Source organism: Onychostruthus taczanowskii, unplaced genomic scaffold, assembly GCF_017590055.1.
Source record: "Onychostruthus taczanowskii isolate IOZ18803 unplaced genomic scaffold, ASM1759005v1 scaffold19, whole genome shotgun sequence".
NCBI classification, from domain to species: domain Eukaryota; kingdom Metazoa; phylum Chordata; class Aves; order Passeriformes; family Passeridae; genus Onychostruthus; species Onychostruthus taczanowskii.
The window spans coordinates 7118167-7144845 of NW_024499128.1; the positions used below are offsets into that span (position 1 = coordinate 7118167).

At 42.8% G+C, this 26679-nt stretch overlaps 1 protein-coding gene across 1 annotated transcript; it reads right to left on the reverse strand.

Moving 5' to 3' along the window:
- Positions 1–1286: 1286 nt before the first annotated feature.
- On the reverse strand, positions 1287–26039 carry TECPR1 (tectonin beta-propeller repeat containing 1). Its single transcript, XM_041401697.1, has 25 exons — positions 25975–26039; positions 22753–22985; positions 20858–21040; positions 20245–20367; positions 19459–19584; positions 17776–17950; positions 17580–17680; positions 16133–16234; positions 15559–15704; positions 14215–14732; positions 13329–13474; positions 12244–12399; positions 11587–11736; positions 10764–10921; positions 9996–10123; positions 9786–9888; positions 9030–9126; positions 8590–8669; positions 8231–8287; positions 6606–6780; positions 5574–5709; positions 5176–5268; positions 4491–4597; positions 3912–4031; positions 1287–3231 (listed from the first exon to the last, which is right to left on the reverse strand). Exons 1-25 carry the CDS (start codon positions 26027–26029, stop codon positions 3034–3036), a joined length of 3666 nt encoding a protein of 1221 aa, XP_041257631.1. The 5' UTR covers positions 26030–26039; the 3' UTR covers positions 1287–3033.
- Positions 26040–26679: the final 640 nt, after the last annotated feature.

Genomic DNA, 26679 nt, shown 5'->3' on the forward strand with positions numbered 1-26679 from the left:
GCCTCAGTTGGAAGTGTGGTGCCCACGGAGCCCCCGTGTCCCAGCTGCCCCTCCCCACGTGCCCCATGGAACAGGAGGCTGCTGCTCTGAGCTCTGATGGCACAGGAAACATCTGGCACCTCATCCATCACTGGGATTGATAATGGTTTGTGGCATGGTCCTTTTCCAGGAGAGGAGGGCTGTCCAAGGAGGAATGGGGGCTGAGGAAGGATTTATCAGATCCATCACAAAAGGACTGTGCAGTTTGGAATGTGTTTGTAGTTTGCTGCAGCACAGCTGAGGGGATGACAATGTAATTCAGAGTGAAAGATGAGGATTCCCACACAGGCTGGTAAGGGATGTGAATTCTCTTTCTCCACCACAGCAATCCATAGCTATGATGTAGAACAACACAACAGTTTATACATGTGGTTGCCTTCCTGGAGAAAACATTTGGATCCTGCCTCAACTGGAATTTTCTTAGTTGTTGACCTTTTTTCACATTAAAATAAATGTGATGTAGCCCTTCTGCAAAGAGAATTGCAGAGTCTCTCAGAGATTTAACTTGTCATGACAGTGCTAGATCACAGCAGCCCTGTGTGGGTAAATTAACCCCCACTGTATTTGTGCACTGATCACAATGGGTCAGTCAGTAACACCAAGGCCTTTTCTTCCAGTTATTCCACTCAGAACCTCCTCAGGTAAGAGATGTTGATGTTATTTGGTTATTTCTCACCTTCCAGGTCAGTGCAAACTGTGGCTCTGTGTGTCACCCAGTAAGCTATGACCAAGCACTTGTAGATTATGGTCATTTTTTTGTAGGATTCTTTAAAGGTCATTATCTGAGTTTCCAGCTAGTAAACATCCCTGGAATGCTTTAGTGGGATAGTTATGTTTGAACTGCTGTTTGGCTGCACTGGTGGAAGGAGGGAATCAGCAAGTTTAAAATCCAGTATTCTAACAGTACTGTTGATGAAGAATTGCACTTTATGAACCAAGTATGCTGGTATTGCTCTTAAACATGCAGAGTTTAATGCTTGGGCAGTGTATTTTTGGCTTTCTACAACCAGAGGCATTTCAAATATTAAGCCCAAAATGGCACATCATATCTAGCTATAAATACAGCAGCCAAGGAGGCAGGTGAAAGTCACCCCTTCTCTGAACACTGCCATCCCCAAGGGACAGTCAGGCTCTGGACAAAGGCATTTTTATGGAATTACAGCTGCTAGTTCCACGTTGGAACTTTGCCACAAAGTGCTGTGTTCTTGGACATGCCAAAAGGGATTTTGTTAGAAGCATTTTTTTCTGATAAATTACTTTTATTTTTCAAAATTGCTTCAGTTTAAAGTCACTTTTCCATATTTTAACTAGCCACAACAATTACATTATATTTTTAAATTAAATAATTTTCTAAATAATATTTTAGAAGGTAAATACTTAGTACTCAAACATAACTTATAACTTTTTTTTCACTTAAACCCAGCTTTTTACAGTAAAGTAAGTGAACCTTGGCAATGTAGGGAAAAATGCAAAGGTACATTATAAAGCTTATTGTATGCAATCAGGTTGATTGTTGGAGATGTAAACACTGACTATTAAAAGGAAAAACCTTGATACAATGCAGAGAAAAATACAATCCTAATGATTCTCTAAAAATACATGTAATAAAGTTATTTATTTGGACAAGATACTGTGCAAGTTATGCAAAACCTATTACAGTAATTAATGCAACACGTTATTTATGCTTCTCCCACAATGTATGTATAAACCAGAAATCTCTAATCACATACTGGAAAGATCAACAGGTTCTTTTTTTTTACAGTAAAGCATCTTCAATCTTCATTCACATTTGGACTTGGAAACAGTGCTTTCCTTGGCATTTAATACCAAATATATTCCTTAAATACGTGCAAACATAAGTTTTACTTCTACAAATACAGTACTGAGACCACACCAAACTGTTCATCATATAAAAATAACTTCATGTACAGTCACACACAGAGAGGAGAAATGAATGTAAACTGTCTAATTATGATAAATAAGTCAGGAAAAAAAGCTTTTTTTTTTGAGAATAGAAAGTGGTATCATGTTGGAAAAAGGGATGAATAAATCACTTACTCAAAATGAAGAGCAGAGCTTCATTCTGAACTGCCATCAGTGTACACTGGCAATCTCCACTGCTGTCAGTAAAGTTGTTTTGCATTCCTACCACTGTAAAGTCAGTTTAAGACCTTCCCTTGACTTCTACAGTATGATAGCATAATTTGCAATGATCTGGAACACAGCCTCCTTAGGCAGGCATCTGTGTAGCTCAATTGTCCCAGTTTCAGTTCAGCTGAAGACAGAACACGATTTCCCAGTGCTTGCAGTGACAGTTCAGAGCTGAGCCTGACTGACCAGGACTGGGCTCACCAGTGGCTCCCTGAAACCAGAGGTTCTGCTGCCTGATTAACACACTGTGAGCAAAGACAGCAAAAATTGGCCCTTCCTGGTAACTGCAGGCTAAGCAGAGTTGTGCAGAACTTGATTTTGCTGATGGGAGCAAGAACAGCCTGACCCAAGTCCATCCTTAGACATGGAGCTCTCCCATGAGCAGAGCTCTGTGCATGTGTAAGGGCCTCTCCAAACAGGACCAGCTGTGTTTGCCTGCAATACATCCAGACTGAAACAACTTTATCTGTGCTCAAAGATGAATCTCAAGGACAAGATGTGTGAATATGAAAGAAATGTAGGGAGCATAAAAATAGAAGTAAATGCAGTGATCATCGGTGCAGATATTCACATTTGCATGGTGTGTAGCAGCTATGGTAAAGGGTCAGAAATACACGGTTAAAAACCTTGCCTGCTTTGACAGAACTATGAACTCTATCAAGTCACATTTTACACAAGATGCATTAGAAGGATTCAGTACTTAAAATACCCCATTGCAAAGTCCAGTTCAGTCAAACATATTAGTAGCACAAAAATGTCATGTTTTTCTCTCCAAGCAGTAGACATCTCTTTCTTTTTCAACTATTGCCTACTGCTTGTTAGCAACATGTAGATGGCAACAATTTAACAGTTAACAGAATTTCTGTCCAACTCTTGAGTTTCACTGACCATCAGAGGGGTCTTAGAGTGTTCTGTTTTCCCTTTACTCTCCTCATCTTCTCCCTCCTTCGATGCTGCCGGGTTTTCCTCGGCGGTGTCAGGCACAGCAGCCCGAGATGCTTCTGTTGCATTTCCTCTGACTGTAATGTGCTCCCACCCACCCTGTGAAAAAGGGATACAGAACTCAAAGGGAGAAAGATCACCCTGTCAGTGCTGTACCTGATGTGATGCTCTATGATGCTCTCTATGCAATGCTAGTTTGTTCTGTTTGTTCACAAGGAAAGTAATCCTGCTCTGGGATGAATCAGAAAAAAGGCTCCTTGTAAAATGAAACGAAACACAGCAGACCTCCCTGAGGGAGTTTGTGGTAAACTTGACGATTATTTTTTGCATGGAGAATTGAGATTAGTGGGGTCAGGCATTCATAACAGAGCCACTGCAGATGTTCCACCAACTTAAAAGGTGGCAAAACTTGAAATAGCCTTTCTCAAACATTGAACTACAGGTACAACAATGAGGAATAATCATGTACAGACCAGGAAGGAATCAATTTTTTTTTAAATGGCTCTTACTCCACTAGTTTTTCCATTGTAACTTTTAAATTACCTGTTTAAAATGAATACTTATCAAATGCAAATAAACAATGTCCCAGCTATGACTGAACAGCCCATTATTATTACTTCAGAAAAGAACCTAAACCTGAAGGAAAATGTCCATTTCCTAGAGGTATATCCAAGCTTTCCAATGCTGGCCAGCTGGGCAGGATGGCACTTCCCTTTCTCTGTGAGCCCACAGACAGTGGGATCTACAACTTCAGGCAGCTCTGTGCCCCCAGCACTTACCCCAATACCATAATCCCAGGAGAGGCCTTTGGGTTCCAGGGGCTGGACTCCAGTCCGGTGGCAGACGGTCCCACAGCTCAGGCTGTGGCTGCCCTGCACTTTGTCAGCTATCACCCACACCTCAAGGAAACAGAGAGAGGTCTTAAAATGTGCTGCTCTTCCCAGATGTGAAATCTCTGTCTGACCCCTTTAAAAAATCAGGCTTGTTCTTCAATAGGCTGAAAATGCTCTAATTTAGGCAGAGAGACACCCAAACAAACTATAGAGCAGTGTTATAATTAAAATATTGCCAGATAAGACTTGGCAGGAAAGAGATTAAATATATAAAAAGCCTTGTTAAAATATATAGCCTTGTTAAAAAAATGGAAAAATTAATGAGGCTTTTTGCAGCAGAGGGCTTGGCTGTATCACTATTCCATTGGTATGATTTTTTTCTCTTGCTATCAGATTCCAGCATTTAGACTAACATTTTGAGCAGTGAAGTTAAACAAAACTAAGGCTGAAGAACATTTAATTATTAACGTATGTTCTGCATAATTTTTAATAAACTCATGAGATACAAAAAAGCTTAATACACACCTGGTCCAGGGGCCCTACAGACATTTTACGGATATTATTGGAAACATGATCCCAGGCAGATCCTTGAGGGTAGCTGGGTGTGATTCCCTGCCGGTACCAGAGATTGCCTGTGAAACAGAGTGCTGGTAAACAACATAAAGCAGGAATTCATTCTTTCTGTGTTCTGGGGAAATGCAGTTTTTGCTAAGGTGTTACAGAGATGTACACAATGAAGCTTCCACTTTGGAATTTGTATTTCTATAGTTATTGCTTATAAAAATAGCAAATACTCTGTTTTGTAAAATTACTTGGGGAAAAATGTTCATATAAGGAACTAGGCACTAGAAAACAAAAGCAAATGAGATTAAGGTCTCTGAATCTGTTGTTAAAGGCTTGTTTCTTGAACAAAAGGTGCTTCATGTTTTATCTGTTTTGGAGCAGGGTTCCAGGCAAAACCCAGCCACGCAATTCTCTGACATTCATCTGTGTCTTCCCCCACAGAGCGCAGGTGCTGGACTGTTGTTACCCAGGGCACTATCAGATACAACAACCAAGCCTTCAGAAGCAGTACCTAAGTGCACTGCTACTCCCTTTGGAGACCAGAATTCATCTGTCCAGTTCTAACTTAACCTCTTCTTTTTAAATCAGTCTGGTACAGACTGCTGTACTTTTTGTAGCACTGACTAATAGGTTTTTAAATCCTTACCATTTTTATCCAAGACAAACACAGATGTTCGTCCTACTGAGACTTGCTTTAACTTCTGTTTTTGAGGTGAAGGGATATGGTACCAACAGTCACCTAAAAGTCACAAATCTTGAGTTAAGCATTGCAAAAATAGAATAAGGCATGGAAATGTCTGCAGTTGAAATACATTGCTGTGCAGGAAAGCTATGAAAGACATCACACTTTGTATATTTTTAACAGATAGTTTTTTACAAATGAACACTTGAAATTACACAAGTGATAGCAAATTAACTGCTCTAATTATTGTATTATTTGTATGCACTGTTTTGCACAGCCATGGGAAAGGCCTCTACAAAACAGATTGGACTTTTTCAGACATGGCAGTGGAGTAGAGCAAAAGATAAAGTACAAGTTCTTACCTGCAGGTTTGTTTGGAGACACTGATCCCCGGTAGAAGGCAGAACCATCTCTAGCAATAGCCCACACTTGGTAAAATGCTCCAATGGAGATGGAAATGAAGGGCTGGTCTGTTCCCACATGCAGCCAGGATGTTCCCTAACAAATCATGGGAGATGAATTGTGAAGCAGTGCTTAAAACCTCCATGACAAAATATTGTTGATTATTACCAAATGAGAAAAAACCAACATAGTGAAAAATGTTCTGGAGAATGAATCTTACATAACTTTATGACTGAGCAGAAATGAGGTTGCTGATCCTCAAAGATATTTGGATATACAATTCTTTGAAAATAACTAAGTTAGACAATGAAGGGACTTTTCTATTAAAATCACTGCATTTTAGGCATCTACATGTCTCTGAACAGTTGCAGTAGAGCCTTCTTTTTTTTCTTTAATTCCTCACAAAAATCAGCTGATACAGGATTTTAGATTCCAGACACAGTATTCTAGTTCTCACTGCTGCACTGCCTTACAGATCAGGAAGGGAAAAAAATTCTTAAGTATTTTTTAATTTCTTGTAGTTTTTCTCCAAATTCTACTAAAGCATTTTCTTAGATGTTTTTCCTGGTTTTTATCCTGCTGGTATCGAGGCACTAGAGTGGGACCATGCTTCACAGAGCCCATTCCTCAGCAGTTCCTTTAAGTGGGATACACCTGTTATCAACCATTTCAAAAAACAAACAAAAAAAGAAGACCTAAGCTGCCAGGGCAGAAAGTGGAAGTAAAATGCTTCATGAGAAGATGGCCAGGGGCTGAGAGAGGCTCCTGCAGGTGATGAGGCACAAGCTCAGGTAGATTATGCAAGAGAAGCACTATTATAAGGAACGTGGGCAGCAAATTCTGCTACAGCTGATGGACAGGGACTTGCAAATCTGGGACACAAAGGGATGAAAAATAACAAGGTGCTTTGAGAGAGGGCCCTGTGTGATTGTATGTATTGCATATTACATTAAATACATCAATAAGCAGTAAAAACAAACAGGGAGCCTTACAGCTGGATTCTGCTGTGTCACTCCAAGCCTGCAGAGCACGTCTCCTTTGTCACTGATTGCCCACAGTGCTACTGCTTCTTCATCATCTGCATCTGAACTGGGAATTATGGAGATGTCCCACAGGGTAACAGGAGGCACTTCCAGCCATGGCCCGTTGGTGACTATCTTACATTTTCTGAAGCAGAAAAACACCCAAACCTGTCAGAAGTACATACTTTCTATCACTGGTTTCCCAGTCTATTGCTGACTTCCAGTCCTAAAGTCTTTTAATTAGGTAGTGCTTTTCATTAGATATTAGTATTTTTAATTTGAAAGAGGTTTTTAACAATCGGGATTTGAAGTTTGAACTAGTATTGATTTGTCAAAGCTTCTGTTGTTTGTTTGGGTTTTTTTAAAGTTACTTTATAAAACCAAGACCACCCAAGAAGTTTGCAACTGGTGCTACACTGCTCCATAGCTCTTTCAGACTCACTGGGCAGCAGCAGAATAATGAAGTGCAGAGAGAACTCCACACCCAGCTCATTCCTTCCTCTGTCTTGGTTAAAAGAATAACTTTATAATTCTTTTTTGGTTGGTTTGTTAAAAAGGTTATGTAGCAGAGGTTAGGTAGGCAGAGGTAAAGCAGCTCTAAATGACAGGCTTGGTAAGTCATGCTGGGACTTTGTGTACTTTTTCTGTGGAAATTGCACCAAAGTAGTGCTGTCAGTTAGGGAAATTATGTTAGACTATCATCACCACAATAATTTCATGTATGAATAATGTCCTAAAAACATCAGGACATTCCTCTGTTTTCCAGTTCTGAAAAAACAGATCCAACCCTAAGCCTATTTGTTTTCAATTTTAAATTGGTAGTTAAAACAAGAGGAAGTATTTAGACTAGAGGGTATTTCTCAAGTAGCTTATTTTATTTCAAGTCACCATTTTGATTTACTGGGTTTGTTTTGCTGCATATTGTGAAATAACACTTTTGATGCTTCAGAACCTCAGTTCAGAGCTTTTTGTAAAAGGGGCAAAATACTTTGTAGCATCAATACTAAACCCAGCAGTGTGTAATTTCACAGAAATTAATTAGCACAGCTATTAGATGCTCTAGTATAGAAAGCACAGAAACGTTGGAAAAACAGGGAATGCACAGACTTCCCCAGCTTATAGAATGTAGTGGCAGTTTGCTGTTTTCTGGGTTCCACCTGGACACTTCCTCTGACTGAAATGGGGTTGGACTACCTGTGGCCCAGCATTCAGTATGTGGAATTCATAAGTTGAAACTATTAATATAAAAGGCCTGTTACCAGCAGTTACAAGTGACCTGCTATGTACTGATATACCCAGTGTCTACTATTCCTTAATCATTTACCATAAGGAAAATCAGATACAGAGAAGAACTGTCTGACTTTTATCCATAGATCCCACAAAATCCAAGGGGGTAACTACTCATAGAGACTTAAAATTAGAGACATAACGCTAAAGGTCATCAGTTTCTTTGCTGGGTTATTTATTTCAGGTTTCTTCCCTTTTTATTTTGTTGATTGGGTTTTGTTGACAAGACTCTTTACCTCATAACTAAAGTAGACTTAGTGAGCAATTAGGACTCAACTTCAAAACTTATTTATATTGAGGTTCCTCACCTTGCCCAGCGCCTCCGTCGGACAAAGTCTTTCATTGTCTTGTGCCCGTGGTAGGACCTACCAAAACAGATTTAAACAATGTTCATGAGGATTTAGGAGCATCTCCAGTGTCAATGCCGGCCTGAGAGCACTGCCTCCATCTGCCCACCAGGCACAACTGCTGATTTTCAAATTCTTCAAGTGACAGTTTGCCAGGTTCACCTTGCTGCCCTCCCTCCCTGCAAGTATCAGCGTGCCCACAAAAAGAGGGGAAATGAGGCAGTGTTGTGTCCCTGCTAAAGGGCAGTTAATGTGCAAACCAGAAACGAGGAGGAGTGAGGACTGGAGTCTGGGATTTGGCAGAAGAGGAGTTTCCTTACGCTGGGAAGTCAGCTGCATACTGCCAGCCCTCCCGGTCCGTGCCGCCCGCCGGGCTGAAGTCGATGTACCAATCCGAGACCTGTGGGCAAACGGGACACTGGGAATAACAATCAACACCTAATCTATCATGAACACCTCTTCTATTTACCTCCACCTTTTGGAGAGCAATGACTTGCTAGAAACCTTCTAACACTTGAAATACATACAGAGGTTCCCAAATCTTTTTAATTCAGCGGAGGATAAAAGGATCTAAGTCACATTAAAGAAAACACCCCACTCAGTGCTTAACATTCTTTTGACTATGGAAGATTATGAGGAAAACAAGGTTAAATGTTACAACAAATCCCAGAAGAAAATCTGGGCCCCTTGAACTCAAGTCTTGTATCCTACTTGCTAAGCCTGGACTTCTTTGTAAAAAAATTTGTAAGCCAAAACTTACCCAAGACCACTGCGGAGAAGGAGGCTTGGTGTTGGTCTTTGTACATTCCTGCAGGCCAGAGGCATCACTCCACATGTATCTGTCTGTGGGCAGACCTCTGTGGTGGTGGAACAGTGCACAAGGAATGCAAGGTCATTTACAACAGGGAGTTTAAAAGGCGAGGGAAGAAAAGCCTTTTTGTAGCACTTCCTGCTCTCACACACAAAACACTGCTGTCATTAATCTCTGTGCAGAAATATCATGTGAGTGATGAGCACAGTGGGAAAGAATCTGTACAATTGCTTCCAGTGATAGCAAACTTGAGGACCATGTAGATGTTTCTCTGTAGAGTGATACTCCTCACTACCATTTAAAACTGGAATGTGAATCCCATATAATTGGACATGTATTCTATACTTTTGCTCAAATATACTATTCAAGGACCCAGTGTATTTAGCACAATATATATAGGAACATACAGGTCCTAATAACTTTTCTGTCTAGTCTTAATAGTGAAAGATACTGCAAGTAGCACACTTTGTGCAATCACAAAGCACAAATCTGTAACGTTTTGCCATAATGACATTTTGACATTTTTGATAACTACAAATTAGAAAATTGAGAAACACTGCTCTTCCATCACAGGTTAACTATGAATGTTGGAGGATACTGAAGATAGAGTAAGCATAATAACTCTTCCAAGCTAGAACAAAGCCCTTGTTTCGTTTGACAGTAGTAGTGTTAAAGTAAATCAATGCAATAAATTGAGTAAATAACCTGCTGCTGTATCCAGTGACAGGGTTCCACCGTTGGTTCTCATAGATGTAAACACATTTCACATCTGACTGTGTATAAATATTATCAGCACTACTGGCCAGTCCTGTGAGGAATAAACAATGTGGATTAGAGTAAAGCTAAAGCTCGAAGACATTACATTTTAAATTCCATCAGCCACTGATGATTCAATTTGTCACTGCCAAGCTGTACCTTGGATGAAGCCACCTCCATATCCACCAGTGTGAACCCAGGCTGTGTGGTCGTGGCCGATGCCCCACACCACGCCCCGGCTGTTGCTCTCGATCAGCCGCAGGTGCCCTCCCACCTGGCGCCAGAACCTGCCAGCAAAGGACACCGTGCTCAACACCACATCCTGCAGGGATGTGTGCTTTCCCCACCAACAACCCAGCCATCTTCAGCACAGGCAACCTCCTCTGCTCACTTGTCCAACCACTGTGCAATCTCTAAGTGAAAGCAGCTGCCAGTTGAAAGCATTTCCCCCTGAACTGCTCCCAAAAAGCAGATGGTATTGTTCTGCTTGAGGAGTTTGCAGTAGCATATTGCCACAGTTGTCATAAAAAGTGTTGAGAAACTGCTCCTGGACTGCAGTGTCTATGGAGGACTGAGAATTTCAGATTTCTTGACTCAGATAAAACTGAAAGCTCAAATTATATTCCAATTACAGCAATTAGATTTACTTTCAGTTTAGGCTATCTCTTATGACATTAAAAACATGGGATCTCAGTGAGAAAGGCCTTTGAAATCACAAGGACATCTCCAGCATCTAAGAATTAAAATCTGATTTGGTGACTTTCTTCATGTGCAATCATGAGTAGGAAGGCAGCCATTAACTCTGTCAGTGAGAGACATCTGCAGTGTACTACACACTCCAAGAGCTCATCAAAGCCACTGAACTGACAGGACATTCTTTGCTGGATGGCATCCCATGCAGAAAGAACAGCTTCAGAAGCCTCTTACATTTGGTCACATGGCATCAACTGGGGTCCGGCCTCCAGCTCAGGACTTGGCTCACTAACAAAGATGTCTCCTTTACAAGTAACTGACCAAATGGCATGGTGAGAAGGAGGGCCTTGAATCCGTCTGCTTTCACAGCAAGACATGTTCAGCAAAGACAGCTACAAAACAAGAAGCAAAAAAAGCTTCCACTTACAGTGAGAAAAAAATTCCCATAGAGATGCTCAGTACTGTAAAACAAAATTTTACCTCTGCATGTTCTTGCAAATCAGCAATCTTGCAAAGTGAATTTGCAGCTTTTTCTCAAAAGGCACTAGAATTCAGTGGTTCAGAAGTTATTATACAACCACTGGAACTGCTGTGATTTGCAGGAGCACTCCTGTGGTTTGCAGGAGCTGATCAGGATGAAGCATCTCTCATGTTGCCCCTGCTCCAGTGTATCTATGCCTGTCTGCCTGTACAAAAGACTCTCTGCAGCAATGAAAACAGAAAATGGTTCTTCTACCAATGCAGAAGAACACAATAACTTAATTCAACTCCTAACTCATTCCTACCCTCATCTATATCCAGAGATAGGAAGAGAATGTAAAGCAATACTGGTGTTGCTGTGGGTAACTGCAGCACCAGAAAGCAAGCAGACTTCAGAGGAGATAACAAGCCTCAGGTGCCTCTAAATAAGTTTGATCAGATGGTTTAAATACCTAAACTTAAAAAAAAACAGATGAGTAGCCCCAAGAGTTTAAATATAATGCTGACATTTCAAAGACTGGATTCTAAGTTTTATTGCAGATATTGCTAGCTTGAAATGAGAGATGCCCAGAATTACCCAGTCATGCATTTCTTGCTCTGTTGCGGCTGCCAGGCGGATTGGCCATCGCTGCTTCGTCCTCTCAGGTGTGTACAGTGCAAAGGAATGCTTGGCTTCATTCAGCACTTCCACTATAATGGTCACTTCATTCAGGAACACGTGGATGTACTAAGACAGGAGAAAAAAATACCTGTGACTAAGGCAAACCTTCCACAGAGCCAGCATTTTTGCACTTCAGGTCTACAAACAAGGCATTCCTGCCAAGGACAGCAAAGAATCAATTCTTGGCGCAGAGGGAATGGGACTCCACTTCCAGCCTCGCCCTGCCTCTGATTCCTATTGCCTGCAAGCATTAACCCTACTTGGGAAGAACCTGTCCAGCCAAGCTGGGCTCTTCACAATCAAGAACACTTTCAATTTCCAGAAGAATTCCTAATTAGTGCAGAACTGATGGTTTAAGCAATGTGAGTGGTTTGTGATTGGGTATTTCTGACACAGCATTGACACAGCCCAGAAAAGCCTGCAGTTTGCTGGTACCTGGGGTTACCTTTGAATTGGTTGCCAAACCTCAGAACAGTAGGTACCATAATTTGCCTCCTTTAAAGAAACTGTTTCCCTTTCAGAGGCTTGCCTTTGCCAAAAGCAGCTCTCCCAGGGGTCTGCAGCTGAACACACCTTTTTCTCCTCGTGGTACATGTAGTAGATGAACAGGATGCTGTCACGCATCCCATCGCTCCCAGTGAACTGCTCCAGTGCAACTCGAACGTCCATCCACTTATGAGGCTTCCAGTTCCTCCACCACTGCAAGGCTCCAGTTTTAACCCAAACTGACTGCAAGGCAAACACAAAAGGAATAAAGAAACTGCATGACTCTTTTGCTTTCTCCCAAGTACTGGTTTTGTGCCCACAGGTTGTGTCTGCTGCAGGTTAGTCTGTATCACACCTCATCATACACCTGTATCACACATTCCCATACAGAGTGTACCAGAGTATGGAAACTCATAAAAGTGGATAAAAAGATACTGAGGTAGCAGGTGTACAACAGTAGTAACATTTTTACCCTGCAAGAATGCAGTAGCACACAGGTAGTAACTGACTCAAGTTTGCTCTTGTTATAACACAACCTCTCTTTGGAATTTAAAGACTTACGACATAATTTTTTTAAACTTGATTAAACCCCTGGACTCCAAGTGTTTTTAATCAAATAATTCTAGATGTCATTTGGCAATTATCAATGAAGGAACCAACAATATGAATGAATCTGAAAAGAGCCAAGGAGTCATAGCAAAGGGAACATCAAACAAAGCTGCTGCTATTTCTGTGTTGCCGTTGACGTTTGCATCATTTATTTACGCAAGTTAAATTAGTCCTAATGGCCACAGAAAGGGAAGCTCACCTCCTTGAGTCATTGTTTCAATTAAGATGCCTCATCTTGTGGTGAAATAATTCATACAATGTTCTGCTGTTGCAACCATTTCTCTGAGGATTTGAGGTCTCACAGTACCCAAATAATGCTGACCAATCCTTTGTTTCTTCCTAAATAAAACTACCTGATAATGCTTCTAGATGAATACTGCTGCTCCATCTTTGACAAGCTGTTAATTTCCCACAGGGAGCTCAGACATTAATAATCCAGGAAAGTTGTCACAGACAGAAATAGGGGCAAGAATATAAAGCTGACAGTAAGCTCAAATCAGTATGTCAGAAATATATTATTGATTCCCAGATGTGTTTAGAAGATAAATGTCCTCACTGCTTACCTGCTCAATAGCCTGCTCATAGTGCCTGAAATTCTCCAGTTCCCGCTTTGTCCTTTCACTGAGCTGCTGAAAAATCTGCTTTCTCCACGCTGCTGTCTGTGCAGGAGTGATGGACAGGGACAGAGACTGCACAGATGATGACAAACCTGGGACAGAACCAAACCCAATAAACTCCAGTGAGCTTTGAGTACAGTTCTATGAAAGGTAAAACACGGTGCTCCTCTGAACGACTGGATCAACACAGTCTAACACCAATTTTATAATGATTATAATTTGGAATCAATGTATTACAGCAAAACTTTGTACATGATTCATAGAAATAGGATCACTAGATAGATTATATAAGCTTTTAAAGCCATAACCTTGTAAAAATGAGTTTTGTCACTAAACTGCAAGATAACGAGATAATATACTGCATCACAAGTTAGACTGTTAAATACTGGGATGCCACAGTTCATGGTTTATTTTACCCATTTCAGTAGGAATGGCAGAGTGAGGCAGTTATTGCCAGCATCTGCACCTCCCAAGAGAGCCCTTTTCACTCCTTCCTGTTACAGCTCAGTGATATTATATGTATTGCCCGAAGCTGCAGTTTCAGTACAATTAAAAATGAGATGTAGATCCAGCACAGATTACTTTACAGAATTGCTACAGGAACTCAAGAGAAAATATCAATTTCATTTATTTATCTCAAGCCCAAAGTGCTCTACAGCTAAATACTGCAGCACTATGCTCAGACATGAAGCTATTAACAAACTGCAGTAAGAGAAAGTGGGTTAGCACAAGTTTTGCACCATGGCTTTGCTCAGAAAAAAACAACATTTTTCTTAAAGAGCATATTGAGCTGTGACTGGAACTGGGGTGTGCTGTGGTGACTGGCCAGTACCTGATGGAGCAGTGAACCACTTCAGTGGGCTGTGCAGATCTACCAGGCAGCCTCCCCCAGACACCCAGGCCCACAGCGGGTGCTCATCCGCTCCGTACTGGTCTTCAGCTCCCACCGAGAAGGCGCCCAGGGAGGAGAGGCTGGATGTGTCTGCAAAGCTGCTGACAGACAGCACTGGATGCTTCTGAGCCTCCTTCAAGTCAATGTTTATCCACTGCAGTTCTGCAGAAGCATTTGGGTTTCCAGGAGATTTATTCATTTCAAGGTTATCTTTGTCATTATTAGCTGAAGCAGCAGTGGCTTCTCCTTGCTCAGAGTGCAGAGGATCCACAGGCAGCCGTGCAGATGTTTCATCCTGGCTGGCTGGGCCATTCCCAGCGGCTGCAGCTCCCAGCAGGGCAGTGCTGGCAGGGCTCGTGGGCACGCCGGGGAGCTCTGTATCAGAGGAAGGATCTGCATCACCCTGAATGACCGCGCTTGTTTGGTTCTGAATATCATCAGTAAAGAAACAGCCAGCACTGAAGGACAAATAGATAATTAATTATCATCCAAAGCATTGTAAATCAGCACAGGCCTTAGATTGCAGACACACAGAAACTGACTTAGTGTTTCGCTGCAGGAGAGAAACAGCAGACTTCTCTTTTAAATGTCAAATTCTATCATCAGAGGAACAAGTCCAACACAAACCTGGCAAACTGGTCTAGTAAATCTGAAACAGGAAGGAATTTTATTGATCTTTTCAAACAATTGGTGGTGTTGGCTGCCTACAACTCTCAGGAAAACACATCCCATTTTCTGAATACAAAATAAAGAACAGGATTTTTTAAAGCCCATTATCAACTTTATGATTTGTCTTTGCCAAAGGGAACTTCTCAGCACACACTCTGGCTCCAACAAGTCAGATCCACTGGCAAGTGTGGTACAGCCCAGAGGCCAGCAGTCAGGGGGAGTAACTGATTTAACCTCCCTAGGAAAAGAAACATACAGTGACACTCAGGAAGAGTAATTCCTAAGTGGAGTTGACACTCCTTCACAGTATTTCATAAACAACATCTTCTCTTATTAGGGACTAGTTCCAGATAGAGATAGTAAAGCCCAGAGGAACATGCTTTACTGCAGGCATGCAGTGAATTCCAATGTGGGAGCTTCAGATCTTCTCTGAGTGCAACAACTGCTGCTTAGTGTTAGTTTTAATGGCAAAAATGCAATTGCCTTTTAGCATACATCATGATTAGAGATGTCTTCCCCACTTCTCCTTGTCTGTACCCCTTGAATGTAAAGAAATATCTCCTAGCATTGAAACCCCTGCTGTACAAAGTCTCAAGCAGGTATTTCATGAAGTACCTGAGCAGACTTGTTGAGCTCCCAGTCTGAGATCTGTCACTCTCTCTGCCAGACACAACTGCCTTCCATGTCTTCCCACTGAGCTCACTTGGTGTGACTCCTTGACGAAAATAAATCGCTCTGTCATCGCAGCCGATTCCCCAGACCTAGGGAGGAAAGGGCTTGGTGAAGGAAGTGGCTTGGAATGCAGCAGGTATCAGATACAAAAAAGGTGCAGTGGTGGAGAATTGAGCACAGAAAACTGCTGGACACAGCATTTTCCTTTTGTGTTCTTCCTTAATGCTGACACTGTAGATGCAGAACAAAATTCTGTACCAAAACCAGTCTGCACCTCCCTGTGCCATACAAAACACGTGCTGGTTGTCACCTTCAGGTGCAGAATTGCAGAATTCAGCCTCTTTCCCTCCCAGCAGTTTAAGCCCAGGGTCCCTTTGTTCAGCCAGCCCTACTGGCACTGCTGAGAGCCCTCACCATGTGAACAGCTCCTGCACTAGAAGGAACACACCCCTTAGAGGTAACATTCCCTTTAGAGGGGGATGTAAATACCCTCTCAGCTGCTCCCCAGCTCTCTTACCTGGTTGTTTAAGCCTACAGTTACCATCATCATTTCTCCAACCATTTCAATCCAACTTGTCCCACAAGGATTATGTGAGTTCACTCCTCTTCTAAACCACACCTACAATAACAACAGAAAGTCTAAATTTTTCTCCTTTTGCTCCAGCAGGAATTTAGTTTCTTTAGTGGATTAGTTTTAATCTCTAACATTGCCACATTGTCTTAAGAAATCAATTACTTCCTTGATTCTTCATCAGGTAAAGATAAAACAATTCACCCAACAGTACCCACATTGTGCATCCATCTGTGGCCAGAAAAGCCAAAAAAGGAGACTTTTTTGTAGGACTTCCTGTAACAGAGTTAGCTTTTATGCTCTTGGAAAAATACCTTCTATTGCTATCACCACTCTGAATGGGCTTCTAAATAGTGTTCTTACATTCAAACCCTAGAAGCAGAGCTGCCAGAGGGAACTGTCAGGGGAATGTCTTTAGCAGTACAGCTCTTTAAATTGTCTTCCCTTAGATCTGACTTTACCCATCTGAAAGTGTCTGTAGGCTGGGCACCAGGAAGAATTCCCTCTGTATGCAGCATATATCCATACAGTCATAGTAGCAAGCAGCTCCCTTAGAAGCTGTTGGTTGAATCCCATAACATCAGGATGCTTGACTGCCCTGTGGCAAATCTGAAGGAAAATGCACCAGTTTATCTTCATTTATTACAGTGGATTTATGTGGCAGATGGAGCAGGCTGGGCACAGCCTGTTACCATGGCTCAGCTGGCAAGTACTGACTCACTACAGCAGAGAAACTCAACAGAACTGCTGCACAGGCACAGAGCTCAGGCCTGGCTTTGAATTCAGTGTGAAGGAGCAGGGAGTGGGACTCCATCATCTTTATGGGTCCCTTCCAACTTCAGACATTGCATCATTCTAAGTTAAAACTCTAGTAAGAAAGTAATCACACATCCCCATAAGAGATATCCCACCTAATTAAATATCAAAACCCCCACATTAAAAGACTGATGAAGAGGGAACAGTTGCAGTAGGAAGATAAAAAAATAGCATTATGCAGGAAAGTGTAGATGAGAATTCTCCCCCTGCTGCTTTTGATGTAAAATTCAGTCCTTGTGGAAACAGGAGTCACTTCAATTTTGATACTTAATATCTCTTAGAAGAGGCTCCTCATCCAATCCCCACCCACATCCCCATCCACCTGCCAAAGCTGTCTGACTTGGGTTTAGAAAATTCCTTCCAAAAAAAAAAAAAGCAAAAGGTCTTCCTTAAATTCAACTCAACTACCAGAAACCACAGAGCATTCCCCTAACAGCAAGGGGAACTAGAATTCCCCAAACCATGGGGATGGAAAGTTCAGATCACCAATGCTTCCTGTGCAAGTTACACTCCTGTTTGAGAGCAGCAGACAGGGAAAGGGAAGAAAAAAGCAAAAGCAGAATGTGAGCCCTCTTACTTTTCTGTCCTTTGTAACACACCACACCACATCAACACCCACAGAGACGTGCATGATCCCGTTTTCAGAGCTTGGAGACTCCACAGTACTCCAGGAAATTCCTGCAGAGACAGAACCCAGAAGCCACTGTAGGTTAGTTTCTTATTCAACACTATACAAATCAAAGGGATTTCCAGCCAGATTTAGCAAACTTTACCTTGAGGGTTATTCCTGTCAATTCCTTCTCTCACAATAGCCTGCCCTTCCCAGAGAGTTGCCCAAAGGAGGTCATAGGGTCCACAGCTGATCTGTACAACTTCACCAGGGGTGGTGACTAAGGACCATGTGGAACCTTCTGGATTGTGATGGCAGACATTTTCTCTGTACCATACCTAGACAAGTTTAAAAAAACAAAACCAAATGAAATAAGGAAAAAATATCACTACAACAATGAAACCATTGAGACAAGAGTAAAGACAAACTGGAAAGAACAGTTCTCCTTTAACAAGAGGATTGTTTTATGTAGTGTATGGAACTCTGACCTTTAAAGGTATGTTTTCTTAAATGTTGATTATGCAGTTGAAGCTATTTCCTTATGTACTAAGGGAGGAGGCTGTTCTACAGAGCAGCTTTTATCATGGAACACAACATCTGGACTGGGTACAGTAACCTATTGCTACAAGTTCTGTGTATATTTCAACATTTAAACCACTTCAGTGTATTTCAGGGCATGTTATATAAACCAAGAGTGAACAAATACATAACACAAAAATGTTACTGTTAGCTGAGAGCCTGGCCTCACTTTCACTGAACAGAGCTTGTCACAATATGGGGGGGAAATTCCATTCTCTGTGCCGCCTTTGGTGACATTTGCTAGTCTTGGACTGCAATTTTCTGTAGATCACAGTCAAAATAGGAAGGTCAAACATAGAAAGTATCCTGTGGAAGTCATATGAATGCTCCACAGCATGACTGCTGAGTGCTAAATCTTCATTTTTAGGAATACTTTAATTCCCCAGGGACTTTCACTTGGGAAATAAAAGCATTGTACAATGGCAGTCAAGTAAGCCTTTAGACTGGGATGCTTGTCACGTATTACTAGAAAGTATGAGGAATAGGGAGTTTTATTTTAAATAACGTAAGCAGGATTGCTTGCCTCTCCAGGCAGTGCCAAATATGACTGAAAGCTCAAGCTACCTGTTAAAAGTATTATATTCTGAGACCACAGGTTAGAAAGTGTCTAGACACAAAGGAATATTAGATACATGCTGTAGGAAGGAAGGAAGAAAAGCAAGAGTCAAATCTTCACAGGACTGAGCAAAAGAGGAGATAAAATAAAAATAAGAGAAAAGATAAATAATAAAAAGAAGAGAAAGATAAAATAAAAATAAAAAGAAAACAAAAAGAAAACATTTCAGAGCTGGATGCCACATTGCCTGGTCAGGAGGTGATCACCTTCCAATCAGTAAGTCTTTGAAAACCATTTTGTAACTCTTGAATCATCCCTGTCTCTCCAGCCCAAAGGCACAGCACAATGCTTCACCAGAACCTCTCTCAGCTTTTAAGGCTCCTTCTCGTGGTTCCCAGCACCACAGCCATCATTCTGGGCATTTTTCAAGATATAAAATACTACTACTCAGCCCTGGTTTTTAAGAGTCACCTGTTCATAGAGGTTAAAGGTTTCCATAAAACAACACCCCCAGAAGTACTAAGCCTTTCCATTTAGAACACAAGTTGTTACATAATGTAGTCCCAAAGCAGCTTTTCATCCTCTGCCAGATGCACAAGCAGTGCATTTCCTCACCAGTATAAGACAAAAACAACCCTGCCTTGCTATACAATTATTTAACTCCTTTTAACCAGTAGTTGTTATTAGAGAACTTAGGGAACACACACATACCCTTCCTTGCAAAGAAACTGCCCACACTGACAGGCGGCCGAGAGGCTCGTCCGTGATCTCCCATCCTCCGATGGAGATGTCATTGAAAGGGTCTGGCAGCTGGTCTGGTTCATCATGGGACACAATCTGGAGCAAAGGGAAGGAAGGTTGGGGAGAGGACACACTGCAAACAGATGACTTGGCTGGTGGCATAACTTGTGTCTTGCAGATTGGTTATGTATCACTTCCTAGAGTGGCTGAGCAGGGAGATTCTCCCTCTCATTCAAGGCCTCCATATGCAGAGAGGGGAAATGCTGCCAAGGCAGCGTGGAGAAGTCTGGTTTTGCACCTTAACTAAAGGAAGTTTTTACTCACAGAACAGTGCACACAGAATTGGAAAGCTGAAAGATCACAAATTACAAATTTTGAATATTCTTAGAATGGAGCAACAATTATTAAAGAACAGTTATTCACACAAATTACATACATTGTGAATGATGCAAGGTACCACCCTGAATGAACGTGCTTTGTCACACAACCAAAGGAAGTTAAAAAGTTGATCTGAAATTTGCAAAGGAGCTGAGCATCCATCTCTAATTGCATCACCATATGATCTGGCACCTTACTACCACAGGTTTCCATGAAAAATCCCAGCCTTCCATTTATGCTTGAATAACAAGAATAGCAAGTTGGAAGTGAAGGAATCCAAATCCAGCTAACACAGAAGTCATAAAAAATTAACTTCCCTGCACTTCTAATTGATTATTTCAGACAATCAGTATTTAGTATGTAAAAGAGATCCAGAACCTTTGCCCAAACGTCCCGTGATTTGTATCTCCTGTATCTGATCCATCTCCTGCGTCTGACACAAGAATTCCATCTCTTATCCTTTGTGTAGGTGCTGGGGAAGTCTATGGCATAGGTCCAGCCCTGCAAACAGAGGTTTTCTTGTAAGAAAAACAGGATCAAGGGAAGCTTGAAGTCATAACTCAGAGCAGTTCTGCACAAGAGTCACAGCACAAGTCACTCTGTGTGTCTCTAGAGCCCTGATTAATCAGCTAATTCCATGAATGATTTATGAATCATGCCCAAATTCCTCTGGGTGATGTACACAGAACAAACAACACAGTAAAACATTTTACTTTCTTCATAGCAAAGACTTTAAATAACAATAGCATTCAGTTGCAGGATTTCGTGGCCTGATCAAAAGAAAGAAGTTTCTATAGAACCTCCTATAGACTTCAAAAGCCTTCAGACAAGATCCTTCTTTCTGTTGTATTAGAGTTGAGCTATTTCCCAGAAAGAAGTATCTATAGCAAGTTTTATTTTTACAGACTTTTTTACACTTCTACAAAAGTTCCTTCCATTTTACAGAGCAAGGATTCCCAGAATAGATCTCTTTTTGGTATTGTTCACCTACCCCTTTCTCTGTTGGTTCCCCTCCAATATTTTCATCCACATACCAGTCAGACTCCCACTCCCAGTGTGGTGAAGGCAGTGTGAAACTATCAAGCTGCTGGTGTTTTAGCCCGCTCACATCACTCCACTGCCAGCGGTCACTGGGCAGTAGTTTCTCACAAAAGCCACCAACTGGATTCCAGCGCTGCCAGAAATAATAAATAAAGTATTTTGTTTGAGATCACATTATCTTATTGCACATCTACAGGGAGTCGTGACATGTTTCTTATTTTCTGCAGTAGAAGAGGAATAAATTCTTGGGGTGAATGAAAAGTGTTCACTCCATGAGCTGCTCCCTGACACAGCCTTTGGGGAAGCTTTTTTAAATATCAAAGCAGGGCTGACTGCAGAGCTTGTCCCAACCAAGTCATTTTCAGCTACATAAATAGGACCATCTGATGCTATATTTTACCAGGCACTGGGCTTTTTTCTTTGGTGATGTATGGCACCATGACACTGCAGCATTAGGGTAATGGATGGCCTTGGTATCTCTAATCTACTCCCAGAGAAAGATGATTCATATCTTGTCTGCACAGAAAAACAGCACTGCCTCTGCCAGGAATAGTGTTGAGAGAACTGTATCAGCAAATCTCCCCTGGATCTTATAATTTTTTTCCCTAATCTGCCTTGAATCAGTTACAGAACTGATAACACAAGGATTTTCACCCATACTGTCATTTTTTCCCCCCACACTCCTACATACTACAGAATACTGTCAAAATCTGTCCTGTAATACTGTCTTACATTTTAGGGCATGTGGAAAATGAGTGGTGCAAAATCTATCTATAATTTTACAAAAAATATTATTTTCTGTTACTAGAAATTTAGCCTTTTCTTTAGAAAGGCTAAATTGTCTTGCACATTATCTGCAAACTACTTCAGTTTAATTTCTTCATTGCTAGCTCTTGTAGAGTATTTCTTTTTGTGCTTTCTAGTATTTTGTTTCCCATTTTTCATTACCTAGAACAAACAAAATGAAAGTTTTGAAGTAACAAACAAAACTTTAAATTTTGCATTTTTAAAGAAGATGTTTACACAATAAAAGGAACATTCTTAAATGGCTGAAAAGCTGTATCAATATCAAATAATGTATAAAATTAATTTGTTGTACTTTTGCCTATGCAGGTAAGTTAATGTCTCTTCCCAATTGTATTCATTCCATTGCCCATTTGAAATCAAGGAAATGTGCTCAAGAAAATCCAAAATTTTCCTCTCCCAATTAACTTTTGGTTAACTTACAACCAAATTTGATAGATTTCCTTTAAAATACTATTTTAAAGACATTGTTTTGAAGTGCATCAGATAGAAAGGATCACCCTAACATTTCTAGGAAAAAAGTTGGAAACATTGTATTTTAATGGAAAGTTATGCCTTTATTAGAGAAGTCTTTGGAACACTAAGAAGTAGCATTGTTTAAAGAATTGTATATTTCTCAGAATATATTATCAGAATATATTATCATGTCTAATATATTTCTGATCTTTGTTGCCTGGAAGTTACATGGGATATTTTCTTGAGGGGATTGTGTATTTGTCACTAAGGAAAGGAGAAATGGAAACCACTCAGTGAAAAGGGTGAATGCTCCAGTCGGAAATGGCTCACACAGAACAGGCTGGAGTTCACACTGGCATTGCTTTTGCTAGGAGCAGGGAAGTGTAACTCCTTTGGGAATTTAAATACTACAAGAATAACCTGGTATTTGGCACATATATGTACTCTTCAGAATGTTCTGGTAAAAAAATGAAAACAAATAAAACTGGTCAATCCTCCTGTGAGAAAAACACACCGAGACGGCTGATGCAGGCTGTGCTGTCAGTCCAAGCAGTGGCTGTGTGAGAGGTACTGTACCTGTCATACCTGGTTCTCATAGGTTTCCTCCTGGTATCTGATGGGAACATCTCCTGAGAACACGTAAGTGTACACCTGATGGTCACAGGCTATTCCCCAGCAGCACTGTTTGACAGCAGAGACCCTCTTGAATTCCAGCTGTGTGTCCTTACAGAGCTCCCAGTACTGGCCAACAGTAGAGAGAGTGTAAACCCTCCCAAAAATGTCAACAGCCCACAAAAGGGAACTGGGCATGGCCATATCTGAAAGGCAAAAACAAGGTTATTGCTGGAAACGATGGGTACAAAAATGGATCTTGAATCTACTGCAGATCAGTCATGCTCTGAGCCATCATCAGTCTAACTAAATAAAGATGTAAGGGATGATTTTTTAAAAAGAGCCTGTGCAAAGCTGGCAGCCAGACCTCTTTGTCAGAGCTGTGCAGCCAACACCTCTCAGATGTCCCTGAAAAGCCATAAGAAAGATCTTTCTACCAGACCTTTCTACTGTGCATGCTACAAGAGCTCAGAAATGAACAGGACAGCTCTGGCAGGCTGGGATGAAGCAGCACAGACCACTTCATAGCCGGCAGCTCCACTCTCAGGATCTGGGAATGCTGGTGGTGCTACACACCCTGCTCATCTCAGCTCCACAAAGCCCTGCTGTCCCCTGATCCCTCCTTCTCAGCCTCCTCTCCATCTACAACACACCTACACTGGTACAAAGGCAAGGATGTGAAAGGAGCTTCTCCAAAAGCACACATCTGGTTTTAAACCACGGACATACTGCCTGCTTCTGCCAGGAAACCTCTTTCAAAGCATTCTGGATCAGATCCAGCTTTAGGATCTTTATAGGTAGGTGTGATGAATTTAAGTACACACAGAGCATGGTTTGGCAGCAGAGACCTGGTTGAGTTCCATTCTGGTTCCATCACATAATAACCTGTCATCTTCTGGGCACTGCAGCCCTGCCCTCCTCAAGGGGTGAGGCAGGTGCACATCAGTCCTTTCAGAAGTCAAGAAAGGCCAGGGTATTTCTGTCACTTGACCTTCTGGGTGCCATCAAAACAGAGAAATTTTGGTAGTTCTGTATGTTTGACAATAAGAATTGCTAATGAATATTTTGAACTTTGCCTTCAGCTCCTTTAACTATGCAGTAGGGAACTGCGAGAGGAAAGGTAGAAAAGTGGACTCTGATCCAACACAATGAAAGAGGAATTCTTGCTGGGAGTCAGTGTGGAATACTGCTTTTGCTGTCAAATGGCAACTCTGCTTTTAAGACAAGAGCCTAAGGAGAGCTGCCTGCCTGCTTTCTGATAAAAGAGGTGGCACACAGGGACTGACTTGCACTCTGTATGTGCATGGCACTGGTGAAACTGTGGAGAACCTCACACAGCTGGGTCAGTGTCAGAGAACAGCACAGGCAATTCCCCTGGGATCCCAGGGAGAATATATCAGGAGTCTGCTTCATAGAACTGCTGCTGCTAAGTACCTAAAAACCTGGATCCAACAGGTGAAGAACAGGTAACAGTGATAAAAAAACACAGCAGCAGAGAATGAGTGATACTAGGGGAAGGTCACGAGCAAAATTCTCCTATTAGTTGTAGCATAACTAAGATGAATTCTCTGGTTTTCACCATTTTCCCCTCTTTGATGCTGGGACTTTGAAGGCATGAATCTTTGTCTGCTCTTGGATCAGCCGTTTACCTTCTTAATATCCTCCTATAATGGAGTACAGCAAGATAACATGGATAATGGAACAAAGTGAAGAGGAGGTGAAAATTAGTGTGTGTATCACTGGGAAAATAAAGGCTGTGAAAATAACCCTTCAGTATTAGCACTTGAAATTCTCCAAAACAGTGTCTATAACAGAAGAAAATATTATACACTTCATCATAAGTAACCAGAATACCAGAGTCTGGAATGAAGGAAGCATTATAGATAATGCAACAACGACAGCTACCTAGCCAGGTAAAAAAGAAAAGTGATGCCTGGGTCTCTTAAAGATAGACAAAGGTATAAATGAAGGCTTGTACCTGGAACAACAGTCCAGGCAAACAGAAAACTACCTGGAACAGTTAGGGAAAAGGTGATGAAAATTCCAAAGATTATGAAATTAAGAAAAACATAGATGGGACAATCAAAATAATGCAACTGATTTAAAATACTCAAGGAAGCCAAGACAAGTGAGAGTTTCTACATATTCTTCCATCTGAACTTTTCAGACAGTGCTTGGGGCATCATGGGAAAATCCCAAATGCATTTGGGATTATAAACTTTAAAGACTTCACTTTAGGTCCCTTTGCACTGGCTGTGCTGCAGAAGATGAAGACAGATATTGCCCAGTTTTGAAAGATGCTCAGTGCTGGTGGCTTATGTGCTTTTCAGTGAAGGCAGAAGTTGTCAAGTATCCTCAGGGGCCTGGAAAAAACCTGATCTGCTGAATTATTCCTCATCCCACAGCTCAGCCAGGTAATTTTGGATAGAACTAAAATGCTTAAATGAAGAAAACATACTGGTAATTAAAATTTCCGTGGTCTGGCATATCACTGATTGCTAAAGAATTCAAGAAAAATATCCCAACTCCTTGCACATAATAAAAACAGTGATGCTCCTCAGGAGAGCAGGGCCCTGTCCCCGAGTTCAGGCCGTGGCGGTGGCAGGATGTGAACCACCCCACGACTGGACGCGTTCCAAGGCACACCGCGCACACATTTCTCCTCGGTGTCACACGAACCGAGCGGGGACTCCTCCGGTACCCCGTGCAGCCACCCGCGGGGATCCCAGAGCGTTCCAGGGACGCGGCAAGGGGCACACCGCGCCCGGCAGCCCCGCACGGGCATTAAGGCCGGATCGGCTTAGCAGCCGTGCGGGGCTGCGGCGCCACCGGCCTTGGGCGGCCCCGGGCCGGGCACAGCCCCGCTCCCCCGGGCCGGGCACAGCCCCGTTCTCCCCGGGCCCAACACAGCCCCGCTCCCCCGGGCCGGGAACAGCCCCGCTCTCCCGGGCCGGGCACAGCCCCGCTCCCCCGGGCCGGCAGGAGGCGGGCGCGGGGCTCCCCCGGGCGCCCCCCACGCCCTCCCCGCGGGGGCTGCACGGAGGTGCCGGCACCTCCCCACGGCTCCGCCACTGCTCCCGACAGCGCTGGAGCCGCCGGGAAGGGCGGCGGGGGCCCGACCTCCACCCACCCTTCCCTGGCCGGCCCAGCCCGGCCCGCGGGCAGCGCCGGCCCGGCCCCGGGCTCGCCCCTTACCTGCCTCCCCCCGCCCGGCGCCGCTCCCGGCGGAAGGACCGAGCGCCGCCGCCATTGGCGCGGGCCGGGCGCGTCACGGCCGGGGCGGCGGGGCCGGGACCGCGGGGCTCCGCCGGGGCCCGGCCTGGGGAGCGCCGGGGCGGCCCCGCGGGAGCTCCAGGAGGGCGACAGAGCTGAGCAAGGGACTGGAGCGGATCTTGTGAGGGAAGGCTGAGGGAGCTGGGCCTGTTCGGCCTCGAGAAGAGACGACTGAGAGGGGACCTCATCCATGTGTAGAAATATCGAAAGAGGTGTCAAGAAGAGACTCTGCTTGGTCGTGTCGGGCAGTAGAACAAGAGACAGCGGGCAGAAACCGATACAGGACATTCCACCTGAACACGAAGAAGAGCAACTTTCGGATGCAGTGACTGAGCACTGGAACAGATTGCCCAGAGAGCTGTGGAGTTTCCTGCGCTGAAGATACTCAAGGACTGTCTGGATGCCATCCTGTGCCATGCGCTCTAGAACGACTCTTCAGCAAGAAGGTTGGACAGATGAGCCACTGTGGTCCTTTCCAGCCTGACCCAGTCTGGGATGCTGTGACTGTGGAAGGTGCTCTGCAGGCAGAGCCCATCCGTCTGTCCGGCTGCTCCGAGCGAGCAGTGCCTGCAGCCAGAGTGAGGGAAACCAGCCTTTGCCTGAAGTTGCCCTTTGCCACCAGTGAAT

Bases quoted from the DNA above. Each gene is read 5' to 3' on its own strand.
- TECPR1 (XM_041401697.1), bottom strand. From the start codon at position 26,029: ATGGCGGCGGCGCTCGGTCCTTCCGCCGGGAGCGGCGCCGGGCGGGGG. The intron at 16,235-17,579 runs GTAAGAGGGCTC...TTGTTATTGTAG, and splicing joins GTGTTACAAAGGACAGAAAA to GTGTGGTTTAGAAGAGGAGT. The intron at 8,670-9,029 runs GTAAGTTTTGGC...GTTTGCCCACAG, and splicing joins CTTCTCCGCAGTGGTCTTGG to GTCTCGGATTGGTACATCGA.